The sequence below is a fragment of the Physeter macrocephalus genome, chromosome 2, assembly GCF_002837175.3.
Source record: "Physeter macrocephalus isolate SW-GA chromosome 2, ASM283717v5, whole genome shotgun sequence".
In the NCBI taxonomy this organism is placed as follows: Eukaryota; Metazoa; Chordata; class Mammalia; order Artiodactyla; family Physeteridae; genus Physeter; species Physeter macrocephalus.
In genome coordinates, this window is record NC_041215.1 from 116,365,405 (window position 1) to 116,387,728 (window position 22,324).

Sequence of the window (22,324 nt, forward strand, 5' to 3'; positions counted from 1 at the left end):
GTAGTTTGCCAAACTTCCTCATCACTTTCTCCACCCAATTATTTTATATCTAAGACTTTGTTGTTTTTTGAATATCTTTAAAAATATGAGTTTCCTTTTTTTTGTTTCTACATCCACATGCATTTCCTTAAGCTTTCAGCATTATATCAATACTATTTTATTTTCTAGAGATTTCACCCTCCAAGAGCCATGCTGTCTGTTGTTAGTCTCAGGCTAAAGCTTGTGCTTAGCTCTAGTGGGTCACTGCCAGTCAGAGCTCATTGCACACTGTGCTTATCCATATATGATGGATAATGACATCTAATTTCTAATTCCAGCTTCTGCTGTAGCTAACTGTTCCATAGCCAGTAATTTAGTCCTTACATGGAATGATGGCACAGTGGAAGTTCACATTTATTCTGTGCACAAAACCTCATCTTATCTGCAAGAAAAAGCTGACTTCCTGGAAGACAGCAAGAAGAGCAATCATCCTTCTAAAAAACAATGCCTTTCCTGCCCCTGAGTTACTTTTTAAAATTATTATTATTTCTTTAAATCAGTGTGCCCCATGCAAGTGACAACTCCTTAAAAGAGTATTATACAGAGATACACAAAGTTTACTTCTTAGTGCCCACAGCTGCTTTGTGGGTTATATTTTGGCAAACATCCTTAGTTTAATCCATACTAGGGAGTCACAGTAGAAAGGTATTATTTCTTCCTTTTACAGATGAGAATACTAGTCTCCAGAAAGACTGTTTGTTTTATAAGCAACCAGGCTTTTAAATGGCAAAGATGTGATTAGAACATAAGAGTCTTACTGCTGCTAATATTCTAGTTTAACCTATTTCCAGAACAATCAAGAGCTTTGAGCATTAAATTTAATACACCTAAAGGATTTTTTTTACTTACGAAATTTGAGGTGCAGAATTCACAGAGAAATTAAACTAATATCTATCCTGCTTGTTGTTAATTACTTGGTAAATGGTACAGCCCTGGTGAAGAATATCCGATCTGTGAAGGCTTGGCAAATTCAGGTGAAATTTGTGCTGTTTTTCCAGTGTTTATGAGAAATGTGATGGAAAATTTCCTGAGATCATATTTATGTTCCCCTATCCACACCACTGATTTTATGGTGGAACAGCTGACACTCCCAGAAAGATCAGCAAAACATTTTGGGGATTATGAGATCTTTGACTGGAAATTAGAGAACTTGGGGATACATGTGTTGTTACTATTACTTTTTTCCCTTATCACACTTGCAGGGATGGAGGGACAAGATTGGTGAACAGCCTGCTTTGTACATGATTTAAGTTAATGGAGTTTGGATTTCTGAAAAGTGGTTTTATAAACCAAACTGCTCAGTTGGGTTCCTAGGTAGAAATGCAGTATAGGTTAGAATATTAGAAACAGGTTTGTTTATCCTGAAACAAACTGATATTATCAAGAGAACTTCAACCTGAATATAAGCCTGGTCATTAAAAAAAAAAAAAAAAAAAGCAAACAAATCTGTCATGGAAAGGAAAATAGCAATTTGTATGTGAAACATGAGAAGTAATAAAAGAATAAGAGTATCGAATGCCTCAGAGAATGGGAAATAAGCAAAGTGAACCACATATTTTAATTATGTGGAAATACATATGATCTTAAATTTATTACCAAGATTTAAAGAGATAGGATGCAAGATTGGAATAGAATAATGGAAATACATGCCTTATTCAATAGAAATAGACCAATTTGAGTCAAGGTAGAGTAGATGTACAGCTTCTTAGATCCCTGTGTACCTCTAAAGTAGAAGTGGCATGGAGAAGAATATTTGGGTGATAAAGAAGGTGAATAGCATGTCATCCTAGGGCATGGTAGATTTTCTCCTCTACTCTGAAAGCTATTGAGTAAAAGTGGAATTATTTGAATTCTAAATGATGCCAAGGATTATTACTAACTTTAATGAGGGGTGGGAGGAGAAGACTTTTTAACAGAGCTGCTCAAGACCAAATAAACTGAGTTTCCTGTTACCAGAAGTTTTAAATAGAGGCTGGACAATAAAATAATATAAAATTAGTAGAAATAATTAAAATGAGGGATGTGTGAGTGGATTACATGGGTTTAAGGAGTCTTCCAGCCTGGAGATTCTAGAATTCCATGATACATGAATTCACTTTTGTCAAGCTAGTTTTGACTATATCTTAATTGTCCCTATAATACTGCCAATTATGGAAAACATCTTATTTTGTACCAGGAACAAAGGCACTGCTTCTTCTGGAACCATAGGAATATCCTGCTCATTTGTATTCATTGTAAGTCTTTCAGCCAGTGTGGCTTTGGCAGATGTGGATCATGAGAAAACCTTATTCCAAGGTTGAATGTTCCTTCCCAGAAATGCGAGGAAAATCGTTTTCTAATTGTACTTTCCAAACTGGATGTGGAGAATAATTATTTGGAAAATATTATCCCAGTTTCAGTTAGAATTTTCACATGTCTGTGGAAAGCAATCCTCTTTACTACATTTCTTATCTTATTGCAGCTTTGTGCAACAACTCTTGGTGCCAAAGCAGAGGCTGCTAAGAAAGTATTTCATTCTATATTTAGTCATTTGCTTCAGGTGATGAAATACGTGTCCTGCCTCTGTTGACCTTGAATATTTTTGCCAGATCAATCCTCCAAAGACTTGAACTCAGCATCACACCTGCATATTTTGGTTACCATGTATTCCTAAAAGTCAGAAAAGAGTCCATTGAAAAATTCTGCATTTCGGGATTTTTACTGACTCAGATCAGAGGTCAAAAGAACGTAAGGTAATGAAGCAGCATCATCACAGAGGGGCTTTCCACTGGAAAAATGGCATATCCTCATTATTACAGTTTAGACTTGGAACAATCTTTTAGCTAAGTGGACAACACAAGTGTTAGACTGAGACTTTATCTTGAGAATCATTTACCAGAATCTGGGAATGACTATAATTATACAAAGCATAGATCTCAAAATAATTAAGTTCTATAATCAAGTGCCAGCCTCTATGGGAAATCACTGTCAATTCTCTAACATCTTTTCTGCTCTTCCCCCAACAATCTGCTTTTTGTCATGTTCTCAGAGTGATCATCTTAAAATTGTTATCTGACTGCTTTTCCAACTCCTCTTAAAACCCTTTCATGGGCTTCCCTGGTGGCGCAGTGGTTGAGAGTCCGCCTGCCGATGCAGGGGACACAGGTTCGTGCCCCGGTCTGGGAAGATCCCACATGCCGCGGAGCGGCTGGGCCCGTGAGCCATGGCCGCTGAGCCTGCGCGTCCGGAGCCTGTGCTCTGCAACGGGAGAGGCCACAACAGTGAGAGGCCCGCGTACCACAAAACAACAACAACAAAAAACCCTTTCATTTCTCCTCATAGCCTACAGATGAAAACTCTTTAAGGCTGTAGGAAAGATCTTTTGTAATATGACCATTTTTTATCTATTTAGACAATTTTTTCCATTACTCTTCTCTTCCTGAAAGCAAAATATTAACAATCTCTGAATATCCACAGTTTATACATGCTGAACACTCATCCTTTTTTCTTTCTTATTTTCACCTTGTGGACACCTGCTTATACATATAGATACTGTTCAAATGTTTGCCTTTTTAAAGACTTCATGACCATCTCCCAAGTAGAAAACTGATGACACCCTTCTCTGTCCTCTGTCACTGTATCCTGTATATTATATATGAAAATATTATAATTAATTGGTTATATATTTGTGTAAGGTGTTAGACCATGAGGTTCTTGAAGGCAAAGTTTATTTCAATTATCTTTAGATCCCCAGTGCATAGTACATTTTGAGATTTTTGCATTATATTTTATATCATGCATTTTCAAAAGGAATGTAGAAAAATTGCAACTATAAGAAGATAATGTTTTTGAGAGATAATTAGGGTGAAGGATAATTTAGAATAGGTAAAATAACATGAAGCCAGGAGTCCAGTTAATACATAAAATGCATGTACTCTACCTTAAATCCTTTCTATTAAAGGTTGGCTATATGGACATTCATTCCTTAATAAAAGCCATAATATAATGTTATTTTCTTTAATTGCTAAAGGAGGGCTTCAACTTTTTGGGCCTAAGTAATCTAACAGTCAACAGAAATTAGACCTAGTCGGCCATGGAATTTTCATTGTCAATAAGAGAAATCCCCTCAATCTGTTCAGCAGCAATGCAATGGCTCCTGCTATTAAGGCCTGAATGACATTTCAACACTGGGTCCATATTAAGAGTATATGATACTCTAGTGTAATATATAATCTATTGAACAATAACCTCAACAATAACCTTTCAATAGTACAGATTTTCGTAGTGCTGTGCCTTAACTTTCCTCATGCAGTAGAACAAAACCACAGACAGCTCAGTAAAAGCAATTCTATGGTGGTGAAGGGGAAGAGGAAAAAGTGATCTCTGAATATACAAACTTCTAACTCTTGTAATTTAATCCAAAGAAACAATGTAAAGAATTTGAGAAATATGTGTACTTTATATCCTTCATATCCTTTGTATCCTTGGTAAATAGAGGATCCTCGGAAGTAATTGAATAAATTAATGAACTTAAAAAAAAAACACAATAATCTAATTATAGCGTAGAACTGGTTGGAAGAGACCCAAGTACTAGAGAATTTGGGTTGTAGAAATTTCCTCATATGTAAGCAGACTCAGTGATGTGCAAGGCCACATTCGAATATAGAGAAGGACTGCTATACGTGGCCAAAGAAAAAAAATACTTGATAAAGAGTTGCTTCTCTGTCCTATGGACCATGTGAACACTGGGCCAGAAATAGACAAAATATTTGGAAATAGAGAGGTCTTGACTCTGGTGATTTGAGAAAGAGGCCTGGTTCTTGGTCTGAATGAAAATGAGGCATCTCCTGGAACTTTGTGAGAAGAGGGGCAGTAGCTGGGTCTTCACATTCTAGGCTCAGAGAGATGGCAATTTAAATAAAATTTTTAATTTTAATCCCACCATTGCAAGATGGTAGGATTGAGGCTATTAGTACATATAGTTGTCCCTCTATATCCACTGGGGGATTGGTTACAGGAGCCCCACAGATACCAAAATCTGTAGATGCTCAAGTCCTTAATATAAAATGGCACAGTATTTACATATAACCTATGAACATCTTCCTATATTCTTTAAATGATATCTAGATGACTTATAATACCTAATACAATGTAAATGCTATGTAAATAGTTGCCAACATGCAGCAACTTCAAGTTTTGCGTTTTGGAACTTTCTAGAGTGTTTTTTTTTCAAATATTTTGGATCCACAGTTGTTTGAATCTGTGGATGTGGAACCCACAAATACAGAGGGCCAACTGTAATATGTTTCTGTAAGAACTAGATTCAGACAGGATGTGGAATCCAACTTAAAAGCATTCATTATCTGTGAATATATTAAACAGCACAGAACTAGGTAAAGCAGAGGCCCACGAAACTGTGAGGGCTTAAAGAGAACAAATAATAGACAAGAGAAATCAGTAAAATACACAGTAAGTTAATAGTAAGTGCTACTGAAAACAAGACAAAACAAAATAGGAAAGAAACCTAGTATCAGAGGTGAGATTGCATTTTAGATAGGCCTCCTTGATGTGTCTTTCTGCAAAGTCCTGAAGATAGGGAAGGAACCTAGTCATTGGTTTTCTGAGAAAGAACATTCCCAGAAGAAAAAACAGTGGGTTCAAAGTCTTTGTGTAGCTAGAGTAGAGAGGGAGGAGGAGAGTGTTATGAGAAGAAATTAGTGGTAACTAGGCATGTGATGGGTGGATTGTGTAGGGCCTTATTTTGTAGTTAGGATTTTGGCTTTTACTCTGGGTGATGAGGAGCCATTGGAGGGTTTGAGCAGAGGGGCAGCATGAACAGGATCCTTTAGGCTTCTGTACTGAAAAAAAAGATGGTAGAGGGACGAGGGCAGAAGCAGTTAGGAGGCTACTGGTGTAATTCAGACCTAATGCTTAGAATTTGTTACACTACCATGACTCTTAATTAAATCCCTGTTGTGATGATCCAAAGACTCAAAGACTCTTTGACTTTTCACTAGAAATAGAAAATATATCATTTCTGCAACTAAAAGTGAGCTAATTACTTATTCACTGAATTTATTTATGTCCTGCATCTTTCCAAAGAAGGTGTGAGGTAGATGGGGGAAATGCTATTTTCCTGAGGCTGTATGATAATGTTTTCAACATGGTCTGAAATTTTATATATAATAACTCAGGCAAAATTCAGAAGGAAATAATTTATTATGCCATGAAATAAAGCTTCTTTGAGAAAATAAATACCCAGATAAGACATCCCATGGTAAAATGGGGCATTAAGATCTATTTGCCTACATTGTTCTTTGTATTTATAAACCTCAAGAATTATCCATTAAAAACAGGGATTCAGCAACATTTTCATATTCGTGATTGTGTTTCATTCATTGAGTCATTGGTTCAGCAGCTATTTCTTGAGAGTCCCTACATGCTAAGCACAAAGCTAGGCATTTGGGTTATGGTAGGGAGTAGATAATAGTTCCTGCCCTCATACATGTTACATTCTATTGGCAGAGAGAGACAATAAATGAAATAAGTGATATATAGCTTAATAGGTGGTGATAAGTGCTATAGAGAAATAAACAGTGAAGGGGAAAAGGGAGAAGCAAAAAGTAAGATGATACAGTTTTCAGTGGAATTGTCAGAGATGTCCTCCATGATAAGGTGAAGTTAAAGAAAAGGTTTTTAACTGAAGTCATGGACCAACCCATGGGAATATCCAAGAGGGGTGGCATCCTAGCATCAGAGGAAGTGTGTGCAGAGGGGAGCATGGTTGGTGTGTTTGAAAAGCAAGGAGGGATGCTGGACTGAGTTGTCTGGTACAGTGTCTGGAGCATGTGACCAACTGTGAAATGGATGAATGTGTCTCCTGTGTCTTGAAATCTCTTAGCACTTAGGCTAAATTCCAAATACCTACCTCACTGTTGCCAGTAAGGCCCTGAGCAGCCTGGCTCCTCCTACTTCTCAAGTCTCCATTTCTACATCTTCACTACCCCCTCCCATCCATTCCACTCCCCACCTCCTCTACCTCCCGCCTCCCCCACCTCCCCCGACACTGACCTTTCAGCTTCTTGAACAAGTCATGCCCTTCTCAGGGCCTGTACCCTGCACTTTGTGTCTGTGCTACCTAGAACATTGGGCCAAAAGAAAGGAAAAATAAAAAGGAAAATATCAAATGTAGAGGTCTTGAGGTAGTTGAAAAAATTTAGATTTAATACTCTGAAAATAACTTTTTCTAGACAAAAACCTAAGGTATGCATAGAAACTTAATTAAAAAAAGAATGAGAACATCATTTAACTACCCAAGGTTATGTTTTTCACAAATATGTCACATACATACACCTATATGAATGACGACCGGAGAATACTCAGAGAAGCGTGTTGGATGCAATAAGAAAACTACATAATAAAATAAGTAATTCACCATGAAAATAATTTTTTTTCTAGACAAAAACCTAAGGTATGCATAGAAACTTAATTAAAAAAAGAATGAGAACATCATTTAACTACCCAAGGTTATGTTTTTCACAAATATGTCACATACATACACCTATATGAATGACGACCGGAGAATACTCAGAGAAGCGTGTTGGATGCAATAAGAAAACTACATAATAAAATATGTAATTCACCAAATTTAAATTGATACTTGAAAGTTTGAAGGCATTTTGGGGGCATCTCTGTCTTATTTCCAAGATGACACCATTATTCATAATCTCCACATAAAGTTTCATAAACTAACCTACCAATTTCTATTCTTCTGCTTCTACAACCTAAAACAATAACGTAAATACAAAGGATAAAACAGAATAAAAATAACCAGTAACATGTTAGTAGTTTAGTAATTCTATATTTTTCTTTCCTCTGTACCAAGATGTCTTGCAATATGTAAACTTGCTCATACATGCAGCCCTAAATGATATAGGCTATGCTTCTATTAACACAGATATATTTCCAGTTGAACTCTCTCCTTCCTTATTATGTATATCATTCGTGCATTTACCTAATAAATAGTATATCTTATAAACGCTGTATGACAGTTGCAGGGGAGTCTACTTGCCAGCATCTTGCCTTTCCTGTGTAAACGATGATTGAGCTGAGAATCCCATTGAAGTTTCTCAATTGCCAGAGGTGAACCTGGAGCTCCAAGCAATCTACCCTCCCAAGAAAGGACAGTAGTTTTGCAGCCAGCTGGGGAAAGCCTATTCTTTCCTGAATGCTCAATCCTGCCTCTCTGATTCTGCTGGAGTCTGTCATATCTGCATATAATGCTGTCTTCTTTGTTTGCTTTGTTTGTGATTCTTGGTTGATTCCAGATTCCTACACAAAAAGGGGTGTATCACTTAGGAGTGAAGGCAAGAACATTTGGACAGAAAACCAACCAAGACCATTCTCTGTGTGGACTTGTACTTAAATCTTACTTTCCTCTTTCACAGTGCCCTCAACCCCCAACCCTACTGCAGCCAAGCAGCTCTGTATCAAAGACTAAGTAAGGGTTTAAAGTAACTTGTATGAAAGCATTAAGCCCTTTTAACTTTTAGCTTAAAGTTTGGGGGACTGTCACAAACGGGACAGTAAAAATGTATCTCAAATGTGACAATGTTTTTCAAGTAATCTAAATTCTAAATGTGAGCTTTCCTAATGTCATCATTTTATGAGCTCAGTGAAACCAAAATTAGGTCTTTTACCTATACAAACACAGAGGAAGAAAATAATTTAATTAGATTTTAGTTGTATGTTATTCTGCTACATAAAATAATACATGCAAATTCTGTGGTAATTGAGAACATTGTGACTGATAGTCCTTTTACAAATTCACATAGTCCTATTGAGTAGATAGACACAGGTAGATGAGACTACAATACAATGGTAGTAATTGGATCTCATTCCACTATTTATGGAAATGTGGGTAAACAATTTCACATAAAAACTGAACTAGAGATCACAAGAGAATCTTTTTTAAAAAATAATCCAAGTTTGAATGATACCTGGAATTAAAAATGTGCTGTTATAAAAGTTCTTTGATTTGATCTTCAAAACAACACTTTATACTGAGCAGAACATATCATCCATATTTTCAAATAAAGACAATGAATTTCACAGTGTTAAATGTAAATGTGAAATGGCCTGTCCAAGGTCACGTAGGTCATCTGGCAGAGCCGGAGTGAGAAGCCAACCACATCTTCTTGCTTCTACTCTCTCCACTTCCTGTTTTGTGACACAAGAGGCATTAATTTCTTTCTGTTCCACCCCTTTCTAATGAAACACATTAGCACATTTCTGTAAAAACAAGTAGTTAGCATCAATCTGGAAGCTATAATATATTTAGTTCTCAAAACTGAAGTCATTTTTGACAGTAACAAACTCTAATATTTCTGCAGTTATGTACTAAAGTCTGAAAAAGTCAATAATTTGCACAAAGAATATGGAAAAATAAGGAATAAAGCAATTACAGAAAATATAAAGTATTTATAAAAACAGATGATAATTCTTGCTTATTGTTTGTAAAGTATAAATTGGTTTGACCCAACCAAATTTGACATGATTTATTTGTAGGCTGTTCATAAGCTGCAAAAAACTCATGCTTATATAACATTTTTTATGAAAAATAAATATAATTTTCAAGAAAAATGAAAAGAATCACAATACTTTATACCTTTGTAAAATCTCTTTAGTGTATGGCTTAATAGATTGTCATATTGAAAGATGTTTTTCTTTTCTTTTTCTTCAGCCTTAGCAGGGATATTTTTATTTTAGTTTTTTTAAAGAACCACTTTGGTCTTTATTGATCTTGCATTTTAATAGTTGATAGCATATTTTTTCTAAACTTAAAGTCTCATGTTTAGCAGAACAATTTTGAGGCTGTATTCTTTTCATTATTAGGAGGTCAAGAAATTAAGTTGCCTTTAAAATTCTATTTTGATTTCACCTTCATAATTTTAAAATGTGTTTTCATTTAGTTCTAATTATTTTTAAATATCCACTGATATTTCTTCTTTGATATGTAAGTTATCTAAAACTGTTTTAAAATTCACATATATACAGGTTTTAAAAATATATGATTTTGTTATTCATTTATAATAATTGACTTGTGATGAGAAAAATTTAACCTCTATGATAACAAATATGTTCAATTTGTTAAGACTTGCTTTATGGCTTTCTATGTTGTCTGTTTTTATAAATGTTCCATATATACTTGAGAGGAATGTATAGTCATTAGTTATTTGGTGAAGGCTTTTATATATGGCCATTAAGGTTGTAATTTTTATTCCTTAAAGATTCCATATCTTTTTGAATTTTGAATTAGAAAATAAATTCAGAGAGGTGCATAAATCTTTCACTTTGACAGTAGATTGGTCATTTTTGCTTCTATGGTGCTAACATTGTCACTTTTATCAGTTAGGATGCATTCAGTATTTTTATATAATTTAGTTTAAAAATCTTCCTAGAAGTGAAACATTTTATCATTTTATTTATTTACATAGGGACTATTTTTATCCCTAATAACACATTTTTGCCCTAAGGTCTTTTTTGTCTGATATTAGTAGAGCTACTTCATCTTTTTTTTCCATTCCTTTTAGGCTAGGTATCTTTTTTTTTTTTTAACTTTTGACCTTTTTATGTCCTTAGGAGTTTAGTGTGCCTCATGTAAACATCATGTAGCTGAACTTGTTCATTTTTAGCCAAATTGAAAAATCTTTGTCCTTTAACTTCCTGTTTAGGTCATTTGTATTTACTGGTATTATTATGTTTCAATTTGTTTCTACTGTCTTTTCTTGTTTGTTTTCTATTCCTACCACTTATTCTAGTGCTGTATTTCTCCTTTCTTGCTTTATTTTGGATATTAAAAAAAAAACCTATTTCTCATTTTTTGTACTGGTCTAGAAGTTATGTACTCTATTCCTGTTCTTTTAGTGGTTAACCTTAACATTTTACCATGCAGACTTGACTTCATAAAGTTTAAAATTTATCAGTGGAGTATCTTCCAGAGGAATATTATTGTCAATATTACTGTTGTTTTCTTGTTTAAATTTCTTCAAGCACTATTGATGTTATATAAGTGTTTGGATATACTGACATGTTTACCAGATTCTTTGCTCACCCTTCCTTCATTTCAGATCTTCCTTCTAGGATCTGTTTTTTTTTTTCCCCCTTGAAATACATTCTTAGTAGTTCCTATAGGGGAGAACTGCTTTGTTTAGCTGAGGATATTTTTATTTGCCTGTCTTGAGAGAAACTTTTGATTATTCTAAAGTAACCTGATTTTCTCTTGGCTCTTTGAAGAAATTCCAGATCTGCCACTTACTAGCTCTGTGATACTGTTCAAGTGTTTTGAAGATAATAAAGCTGCCCAAACTATTAGATGCTTGTGAGGATCAAATGTCTATAATGTGCTTAGTAGAGTTTCTAGCATGTGTTAAGCACTATGTAAATAAATAACGTTTCCTTCTGTTTTTTTCTCTTCTCCTTATTTTTTTGATTATTTATATTGTTGCCTATGGTGCTCTGCAGTTGACTAAAATTTATCTAAGTGAAGATTTCTTTTTGTTTACACTGTTTATTCCACTTGGTATACATTTTTCTTCTAGAATCTGTGGTTCTACATCTTAAATTTCCAGTTTCTATAAATTGTCAACTTTTAATTCTTTGAGTGTTGCCTGTATCCCATTTTATATCATTCTCTTCTGATATTTTGACCAGGAAAATGTATTCTTTTTTTCTATCATCCCTATTTTTAACTTATACACTGTCATGGACTGAATGTCTGTGTCCCCCCCAGCCCCTACCCAGATTCATATTTTGAAGCTATAACCCTCAATGTGATGTTATAATGCAGTATCTTTAAACAAATGTATTGTTCAGTTTTTAATATTAAAAAGTAAAAAATTTTAATGGCAAACGTACAGATAAACAACAACTACAAAGCAAAGGACAGTTTTTAATACCTACCTATTAGTAAAGGACTATCCTTATATAGTACTTTTTTTAGTAATTTTTTAAATCTGCTAATTTGAAAAAGAAATAAATATCTTTTTATCACTTTAATGCGAACGTCTTCACTCTATAATCTGCTTTTCTGGCAGCATCTTTGAGCCTTCTTCTCCAGTGGTTGCTGCTCATAAAAGTTTAATTCTCTCAGCATAAAAGTAAGCAAGTAAAAGCAAGCAAGCAAAATGCTTGTCTTGATGCAAGTGCCATTACGGTCTTAGAAATTTGGGGCAACTTTTTTTCTTCATTTATAGCATCACTTCATTCATTCATTCATATATTTATTCATTCAAAAAGCATTTAATGAGCACTTCAGTTGGTTAATCATAAGGCTTGTTGCTGTAGAAACAGAGAGAGGAAACAGTTCCCCATCAAAAACACAGGGAAGGAGGCAGATAAGCAGTTCATTATATTCAATGAGAGAAAAGTTACTAAGAGAACACGTAGAAGGAGCAAACAATGCTGAAGGATGTGGAGAAGATGATGGCATTGAAATTTTCTTGCAGTTGATATTTTACCAAAAAAACCTAGATGTTTCTTTTCACGTCATGGACACCCATTCATTTCTTAAACTTGTTTTTGGGTCCACCACTTGAAAGCCACTGCTTTTTTAACATCTACTAAAGACTCAAATGGAAAATCCAAAGACTCATTCTTAACCACCCACCTCTTCAAAATCTTTCATCTCTCAAGATGTAGCTCCAAAGCCCTCTCATTTCTGAGTCACATATTTCTTCATCATGCAAGCTGCACTCCTGCAGCATTTAATTAATACAAACATAAACAATGCTGACCTACTGTTTTATATTGTATTACGTTTTTGAAATTGTTTTACCCACGTCTAAATTTTCATCATTCTGAGGCTATATCATCCACAGAGCCTAACATAGCCCTGAAACCAATGTATGTGTTAAAAAAGCGCTGTTTAGTGGATTAATCTGGAAGACTATAGAATTAATACAGAAACTGTGCAACAGCAGTTCTCTAATCAATCTGAATTACTAAACAATATAAGGAAGTATCAAATTATGCAGACTCAAATAAGATAATAAGATTCAGGCATAAAGATATGTCCTTAAAAGTAAAAATAACTCAGACAAACACACACACACAAGTTATTCACAGAATACAACCATTCATAAGAATAAATTAACTGCAAGTTGATTTTTTTTTAACAGATTACCTTTTTATGTTCTTGCAAATAGTGGCAGCAAGTTGGCTACTTCAAGTGGTGACACTACAGTTAAATTATGGGACCTGTCTAAAGGCAATTGCATTTTGACCTTCGAAGGACACACCCATGCAGTATGGTCCTGCACGTGGCACTCCTGTGGTGATTTTGTGGCTTCCTCCTCATTGGATACAACTAGCAAAATCTGGGATGTTAATAGGTAAGAAGTACTTTGAACAATATTAGCACTCTATGTTGATAAATATACATGGATAAATTTTCCCTCAGTGGGAAATTAAAAGAAAAACCCTGTTAATTATAAAACTATAGAGTTACTTAAATAATCTCTGTGAAATCCATTTCTAATTCCATTAATCTCTGTTGATGTAATGAGTTATTTCTAAATGTAGGTTCGAGATCAAGCCTATGTAATCAGATTAGAAATGCTTCATTGGGAAGCTGTTTGTTTTAAGCAAGATAGACACAAATACTTATTTTAAAGAGTTAGGTTTTTAGTTCTCCCCTCCACAGGTCTGCTGTCTCTCTGGATTATCAAAACAACAATTCAGTAGGCATGAAGGTGACAGAAATAATTGTTTGCTTTTCACTAAATTTTGATATGTTATAACATTTCCCAAATTAAATGCTTCTTGGCAATTCACAAATTCTAAGAATTAATCCAATTTATTGTAAGCAAAGTCCTATACAATACCATATGCTTTGATCTTAATTCCAGACAGACAAATTTATTATATTTTTGCTATCAAAATACCTGTCATCCATGTATTTTTGGATGATTATTCCATCCTGTTAGGTATACAAATAAGATAAAAAGAGCTGGTATCAAATACCCTGATTGCTTCAGCTAACTAAGGGATTACAGATCATCAGTCAGATTTCTGATCACTTTAATATTTTAATCCATGCCCAGATTCCAAATATAAGTGATAGTGACTCCTCAAAATTTATGTGAACAATTATCACTGAGCCATTGTAATTTATTTTGTAAGAGAAAGATGAACTTGCATTAAAGGTGGACACTATTGTTTTGGGGGTCATGGTTAAAACAAGTACCTTTAACAAACTTTCCCCACTCTTCTTTGAATCATGGATAACATATTTAGAAGACAGAGCACGTAAGGTGGTTACAGAAAAGTCAACAGGTTTCCTGAGAGTGTTCCTTGAAAGGGTATGCTCTGTTCTATCTGTAGTTTGATTATCTCTTAAGGCCATGTGCCAGTCATTATGCTATTTTCTCTCAGTACCAAACTCACCCTTCTGTATCTTTTTTGTGATGCTGGAGCTGGAACTTTGCAAACCACATTTTTGCTTTGCCATCTGACTCTCTGTTAGGCTCTGGTAATAGTGGGTGCCTGCAGGAGACCACACAGCTAGGGGAGATAGAGGGGCCTGCTTCTTCCTGTTCCCTTCCTGTGGGCTTCTTCTGGACCTGTGGTTCCAGCGGACATCCCCTAGCAGCCCTTCACCTCAGCAGCATCAGTTTATTCTCATCACAGCAGCTGAATCCAGTTGACAGTTGTTTCAGTGCTTGCAGAAACAGCTGCATCATGCTGTCCATCATCAAAGACATTAGTTCCAGCAAACAGGTGCCCCCTTCTCAGAGCTCTGTGTTCCCAACTCTGCATGGCCTCTTTTCCAAGATGAGGAACATCAGTACTAGCAATCACATGCCCCCTCCTCAGAGGGCTGAGTTTCAGCTCTGTAGTGCCCCCACCAAGGTTTTACGTTTCAATAATGCCACTGCAGTCCCTTTGTTCACTCAGTCCTATGGGTGGTAGCTCTTTCCTGTGGTGGCTTTCTCCATGATACCTTAATGTTCTTGCTTCCTTTTTATAGTTACTTAGCTAACAACTTTACGCATAGTTAACAATCCCATATATTAAATTCTTGCTGTTAAAATGTTAAGTGTGGGGCTTCCCTGGTGGCACAGTGGTTGAGAGTCCGCCTGCCGATGCAGGGGATACGAGTTCGTGCCCCGGTCCGGGAGGATCCCACATGCCGCGGAGCGGCTGGGCCCATGAGCCATGGCCGCTGAGCCTGCGCGTCCGGAGCCTGTGCTCCGCAACCGGAGAGGCCACAACAGTGAGAGGCCCACATACTGGAAAAAAAAAAAAAAAAAAAAAAAAAAAAAAGTTAAGTGTAAGTTCTGTCTCCTGTCCAGTCCTTGACAATTACAGAGCATTAATGGGTAAATAGCATAATCCACTTGAGTTACAAAGATACAGATCAATAATGTTTGTCATATTCTGAATGAGAAAACATAGCTCTAAATAATACATTTTAAACCTATTTCTGTCTAAAATAGTGACAATTTAAGATATGTTTTAATACTCATGTGAGTACCATTTGGTTATCTGGAATAATCAATCATGTAATTCTTAATTTTATTGTTTCTATATTATGCAACCATATGTCATAAATATTTATTATAATAGATTACTGGAATTTTTTTAAACCACTTTATTTTGAAGTATGATTGACATCCAGAAAGCTGTGCATATTTAGTGTAAACAACTTGATGAGTTTGAAGGTAAATATATACCCATGAAACCATTACAATCAATGCATAAACGTATCTATTGCCTCTAAAAGTTTCCTCCTGCCCTCTTTATTATTGTTATTTTTATAAGAACACTTAATATAAGATCTAGCCTATTAGAAAAATTTTAAGTATGCTAACAGTTCTGTTATCTATAGGTACTGTGTTGTACAGTAGATCTCTAGGACTTATATAAGTGAACTTTTAACATTTGTCTAATTTTAATTTTTTATCACTTTTGGCTTAGATGAGGATTTTAATAGAAGACTGTGGTCCATTCTAAAATATATCTATATATCTTCAAATGTCTTAATCATTCAGAGTGTTTAAATCAAACTGTATTAAAAAAAAAAAAAGGATTCCCAGTAGACTCAGCCCTACTTAGAATAATTTCAAACACTTTGACTTGAAAGCTTTTCTCCATAACCCCGATATCCAAATACTGTCTTCCAATTGAGACCCAGTAGATATTGATATAACAGATCAAAATTGCTTCTGATTGATGCCAAAAATCCTTTACATTTCAAATTTCCCATCAATTTCAAGAGCTCACCGTCATCATCAAAGACAAAGAAACTATACCAGTTTTGAAGCTGAGGTAGGGGATAAATATTGACAAAAAGGGAGAGATTGATTGTTTCTTTGGTGGCTATTGATAGACCTTTCAAAGTTGTAATCAAAGCACTGAGCTGTAATTTATGATTGCTCATGGATCCATACTGTGTAGATATGTCTAAAACTAGTGTCTTGTTTAAAATTTTATAGGTCATTGGAACTGGCTTAGTGACTTAAGGGGAGAGGTTATTTGCTTTGGTAAGATGATGGTGGTAGAAACGGTGCTATGCTGGGTCATATACTCTTATATTGGAGCCACATAGTTTTGTTTTTTAATTTATTTATTTTTTATTATTTTTTAATTTTTAATTTATTTTGTTTATTTTTGGCTGTGTTGGGTCTTCGTTGCTGCGTGCAAGTTTTCTCTAGTTGTGGTGAGCGTGGGCTACTCTTCGTTGCAATGTGCAGGCTTCTCATTGTGGTGGCTTCTCTTGTTGCAGAGCATGGGCTCTAGGCGCACAGGCTTCAGTAGTTGTGGTACACGGGCTCACTAGTTGTGGCTCGTGGGCTCTAGAGCACAGGATCAGTAGTTGTGGCACACAGGCTCAGTTGCTCCGCGGCATGTGGGATCTTCCCAGACCAGGGATCGAACCCCTGTCTCCTGCATTGGCAGGCAGACTCTTAACCACTGCGCCACCAGGGGAGCCCAATGCCACATAGTTTTTAATTTAAAAAATATTGATAGACTCTGCTGTTCACCAGAGAAGGAAGAATTTAGAATATATTCTTTTTGTATTTACGGTCTGCGCTTCCCTTTGAACCCCTGGCTCAGCCTTGAATATCCTTTGGTTGGTGTCATATCCCTAGCCCTACAACTCTTCCTGAATTGGATATTACCTGCTAAGACCATCTAATTAGCTCCTCACCAGAAAATTGTATACCTGGAAATCATAATTAATGTAAAATATGCAGATCAAGACCCACATTTACTAAATGCTAATAAAAATCTCTGAACAATATCTGTGGCATTCTTAGTCTGGATGCACTGACACTCTACAAGGTTTCTATGAATAATTAAAAGTAGTACTTCAATGATCTTTTGAATAATCATTTATAAAAACGTGGAAACTTACATGTGTTTTAATTTGTAATCATTGATTGCTACCTTAATTTTCAAATATATGCTTTAAAATCAGTCTTTTTTTAAACATCTTTATTGGAGTATAATTGCTTTACAATGGTGTGTTTCTGCTTTATAACAAAGTGAGTCAGTTATACATATACATATATCCCCATATCCCCTCCCTCTTTTGTCTCTCTCCCACCCTCCCTATCCCACCCCTCTAGGTGGACACAAAGCACCGAGCTGATCTCCCTGTGCTATGCAGCTTCTTCCCACTAGCTATCTATTTTACATTTGGTAGTGTATATATGTCCATGCTACTCTCTCACTTCGTCCCAGCTTACCCTTCCCCCTCCCCGTGTCCTCAAGTCCATTCTCTACGTCTGCGTCTTTATTCCTGTCCTGCCCCTAGGTTTGTCAGAACCATTTAAAAATCAGTCTTAAAGCACACACACACACACACACACACACACACACACACACCATTTTATCCTAAGTAGAGAATTCTGGATGCATGGCAATTTGGTTGCATAAATAATAGAGAAAATCAACACATACACATGAAGAAAGTGCTTTCCCTGTTCCCATCCACATTCAGATTATAATTTAATTGTCTTATTCTACATAAATCTTTAAAGTGATGAAAATTAGATAGGAAAATCAGAAAATGTCTCAGTTGACTATAAAAATTGTGTTTCTTTAAAGCATAAGATTATCAATAAATATTCATGAAATGAATTACCAGTGTTGGGCTATGTTATAGACATTAGAAAATTCTAAGATTCCATTACTGCCCTCAGTGAGATTACAAGTAATTTAAAAATGCAGCAATTTTGAAACAGAATGTGCAATGCATCTGCAATTTATAATAACAGATAAGATATTCTGGTTGGCCCATGGATGCTTTTCTCCCCAAGGTCGTTGGGTATTTGTATGAGTGCCTATACCACACTGTATCTCTGAGGTTTGGAACACAGACGGTGTGCCTGTACTTAGCTTGTAGTTTGAGGGGAAAGGATTTGAAACAAGCAAAATGTTACCAAGTGTAGCTGCCCCCGCTGCTTTTAACACAATATTACAAAGGCAAGAATTGAGTGGTTTGTAACAAGGATGGAAGGAAACAGAGTGTTTTGTATAATTCAGCTTCGGGATGCTAAACAATGGGAAATAAATCTGCTGCCCTTATATCCAGGTGTATTGTTTCAGATGACTCGAAGATTATGTTTGAGAGAAAAATAAAGGTTTAAGATCTATGTTTAGAAAAGTAATTTGTGGTTACCGCTGCATTCCATTCACTGGAAGCGAATATATCGGAAAACCTACCTCGTTTTTGAGAGAACTGTATTGGCAAGGAAACCATGGGCCTATCCTTAATAACCTCCTGACTCTTCAAACTGTAAAACAGTCCTCAGGACCCTGAACTTACATTCAAATGAAGTGGACTGCTAGTGTTATATAGTTTGGAAGGTAGTCACAGACAACAGCGCCCACTTTAGATGTGATCATAGAGGAAAATGGACAAGGAAAAACCTTGGCCATGGAACAAAGCCAGAGACCACAAAGAATAATAAGCAAAGGAGCTCCTCTTAGTGAGAGAGGCGTGATTCAATCAAAAAACTTCCGTACAATGGCAATGTTTCTCACGATGCCTGCCCAGGATTCTGTCACTCTTTGGGCTAGTGACTCTTGTGTATTTCCCATTTTTTCCTACTTTCTGTACTGGAGTTTGTATTGCAGTATTGTGCCCTGCTTCATCATTGTACATTTTATCTGTGATAGTAGAGAAGGCAGAAAACTTGTCTTTTATTTGGTTGGTCACTAGAACACAAGAGACACCTTTCAACCCAGTGGAGCAGATTGTGCATCATGCAGAGATCATGGACTGCGGGATACAAGCAGTAAATGAGTGAGAATTTGTGTTATCTCCTTTTGGGGGGGGTATAACTGAATACTGTACATGTGAAAAGAAGGACAGCACAGATATTTGGTGTGCAAAAGGCCAAACTGTGGCAGAGACTGCTAGCTGTTCACCAGAACTTGCTTTCTCCTTCTTCTATGTGAATTGGACACCTGGCTTTTTATCTAAGTGGTGTTTCTCAGCCTGGCCTTAAGTTAAATGTGGTTACGTCACTAAGTTCTCTGCAATAGAATAGAAGTTGAAATGATATGCACCATTTCTATATTCTTTCTCCCATGTGGTGGGATGGGATATTAATGACCATACCCAGAGTAACCTTAGAAACCAATTGTTGAAAATGACAATGTGATCATCAGCCTGCTTGATGTAAAGCCACCCCCAATCCCTACCTCTAGTTCACCTGCAGTGTTCTCTGAACTAGTCAGAAATAAGACAATAAATTTCTATTTTATTTGAAAGATTATATTCCCACTCTGTTTGTTGTAGTACTTTGATCTGCCCAGTCCAGTATAGGCACCTTGTAAATATTTTTCAGGTAATGTTTTTTTTTCCTCACGACATATTAATAAGGCAACTACTACAAGCCCTGTAATGTTATCAAAATTATTTGGATGGCATAGTAATAGAAACTGTGCTGATATTAGATGGCCTTCAACTGCTTTTTTTCCCCTTGCCCCTTCTCACTTCTCATCCTTGACATCTGTTGCAATACTGTTGGAGCCTATTAAGTCCTATTTGCCATTAGCAATATCTGTAAGTCAAATAACTGGTTTGCAGGGAAGTTAACGCCTAAAAAAGTAGCTGTTAAAATGCAAGTACAGTAAATTAGTGCTTCCATTAGTGGAAATCTGATTCAATAATAATGATTTCATTTAAACAATAGAAAAAATACTAAGGACTTCAGTTTCATAGTAGCAATGACCATACTTACTGATGAAAATCAGTTTTGCTGATTGCAGTCAGGCTGATAGGATACAAAATAGTACCCGCTTTGTGGTTAACCTCATACGTTTGTTTTTCTCAAAAATTATTTATAGACCCAACAAATATGCATTGGATACTTTGTTATGTGCATTGCTCTGGTCACTAAGCTCTGTTAGTGAACAAAATAGACCAAAACTCCTGTACTCATGTAGATGACATTCTATTGCGAGGCAGAAAATAAGGCAAATTAAAAATAATAAACTATTATACATAGTATTTGGGGGTGTTAAGTTTGGTAGAGAAAAAATAAAATATGAAAAGTGGAAAGGAATGGTGGGCATAGGAAGGAATTGCAATATTAAACAGGATGGTCAGGGAAATTCTCACTGTGAAGTTGATGTTTGGGTAATCTGAAGTAGGTCAGGCAGTAAGCCAAGACGATATCTAGGAGAACATTCCAAGCTTTTCTGAGCAGTGAGCTCCCCTATGGTGGAAGCAGGACTTATATGACTAAGGAACAACAGGAAGGCCAGTGTGACTGGAGTAGACAAGTGAATAGTAGAGATAAGGCAGTGAAACGTGTATGCGACACATAACACAGAGGCTTGTAGCCCCTTTGAATGTCTTTGACCTTTATTCTCAATGAGATGGGAAAACACTGGAGAGTTTTGAGCAGAAGAGTCACATAATCTGTTTTATACTCTAATAAGATGACTCTGGTTACTCTTTTTAGATTAAACTGTGACAGAGGACGGCTGGGGAGACAAGGGTAAAAGCAGAAAGAGCAGCTGGGAGGCTATTGCAACCATCCAGGCAAAAGACAGTGAAGGTTTGAGCCATGATGGGAACAGTGACGGTAATGAGAGTTGCTTGTATTCTGGATAGATTTGGAAGATGAAGACACTAGGAATTGCTGAGGCATTATGAGTTATGAGAGAAGGAGAAAGCAAATCACCTGTTATATTTTGAGACACCTGGAAGGCATAAAGCTCATTCTCTTTATACTGGAACACCAACGTGAACTTTCTAAAAGGCTTTTCCAACCAGATTCATCAACTGGCATTCCAGGAAATGCTGTAGAATGAGGGATGCCTTCTCATTGTTCATCTAACAGGTGATGTCCATTGAAGAGAACTGAGTGTTCCTTCCTGCCCACCAGCATTGCTTCCTTCTTAATTTAATAATTCACTGGGCAATATAACCCCCAGCCTGGATGAGATGAGAGAAACAGAATGTTATAAATAAAGGGAACAGTTAAAATTAAGAAAAAGGAAATGTAAACTATTAAGATTCTCTTAATGGTGAGTTATCCTCTTTTAATAGTAGGTACTATTAATTTCTTTGGTCAGACAGTGCACCAACGTGAACTCCAAATTGTGAGAAATTTATTTCTTTACTACAAAATTAGTAATGATGAGATAGCACCAAATAAGCTACAAAAAGAGAGGTTAGTATTTATAATATATTTTGTTAATAATATATGTCATGTCCTTTATGATACATATGAAAAATTGGATCTATTAGAGATGAAGGACATATTGTACAATATTAATGGTTTTAAAGCATAGCAATGTAGGAAGTATTAAGACTCAGGGCATGGATTATTGGTACATTAATACCTGTCTTGTATTGTAAAATCCCCCCAGCTTGCCTTCTTATACTTGAAAAGGCACCCAAGGTATATATTAATAGACTGCTAGAGCAATGCTTGAAACATAATTATGTTATATTAAAAGACATGGTAGCATTCTAAAATTGACCTGTTGTGATCAATTTATCCTGTTCCATGGATAATATATCAATTATTACATCTTCTTGGATTTCCATTTATATTCAAATGAATAATTTTCTCTTGAAATACAGGCTTTAAGTGATAGCTGAGTATTATTGAATATAAATACATAGATAAGCACAAAAATGATAAAAAAGAAAATAGCATATTATTTTCACTGTCATGTTCCTTCCAAAACAGTGCATAATTAATAAGCACTATTAAAGAAATGTCTACTTATGACGAAAAATATATTAAAGCTAAAGTGCAGATTTCATGTAGCA

General features: G+C 35.8%; 1 protein-coding gene across 1 annotated transcript in view; it reads left to right on the top strand.

The window, feature by feature from the left end:
- Positions 1 to 22,324, top strand: part of SPAG16 (sperm associated antigen 16) — a 906,896-nt gene that overhangs the window by 464,341 nt on the left and 420,231 nt on the right. The window contains exon 12 of the mRNA XM_024124705.2: positions 13,224 to 13,409. Coding sequence (XP_023980473.1) covers positions 13,224 to 13,409 — 186 coding nt within the window. The remainder of the gene's footprint in view (positions 1 to 13,223; positions 13,410 to 22,324) is intronic.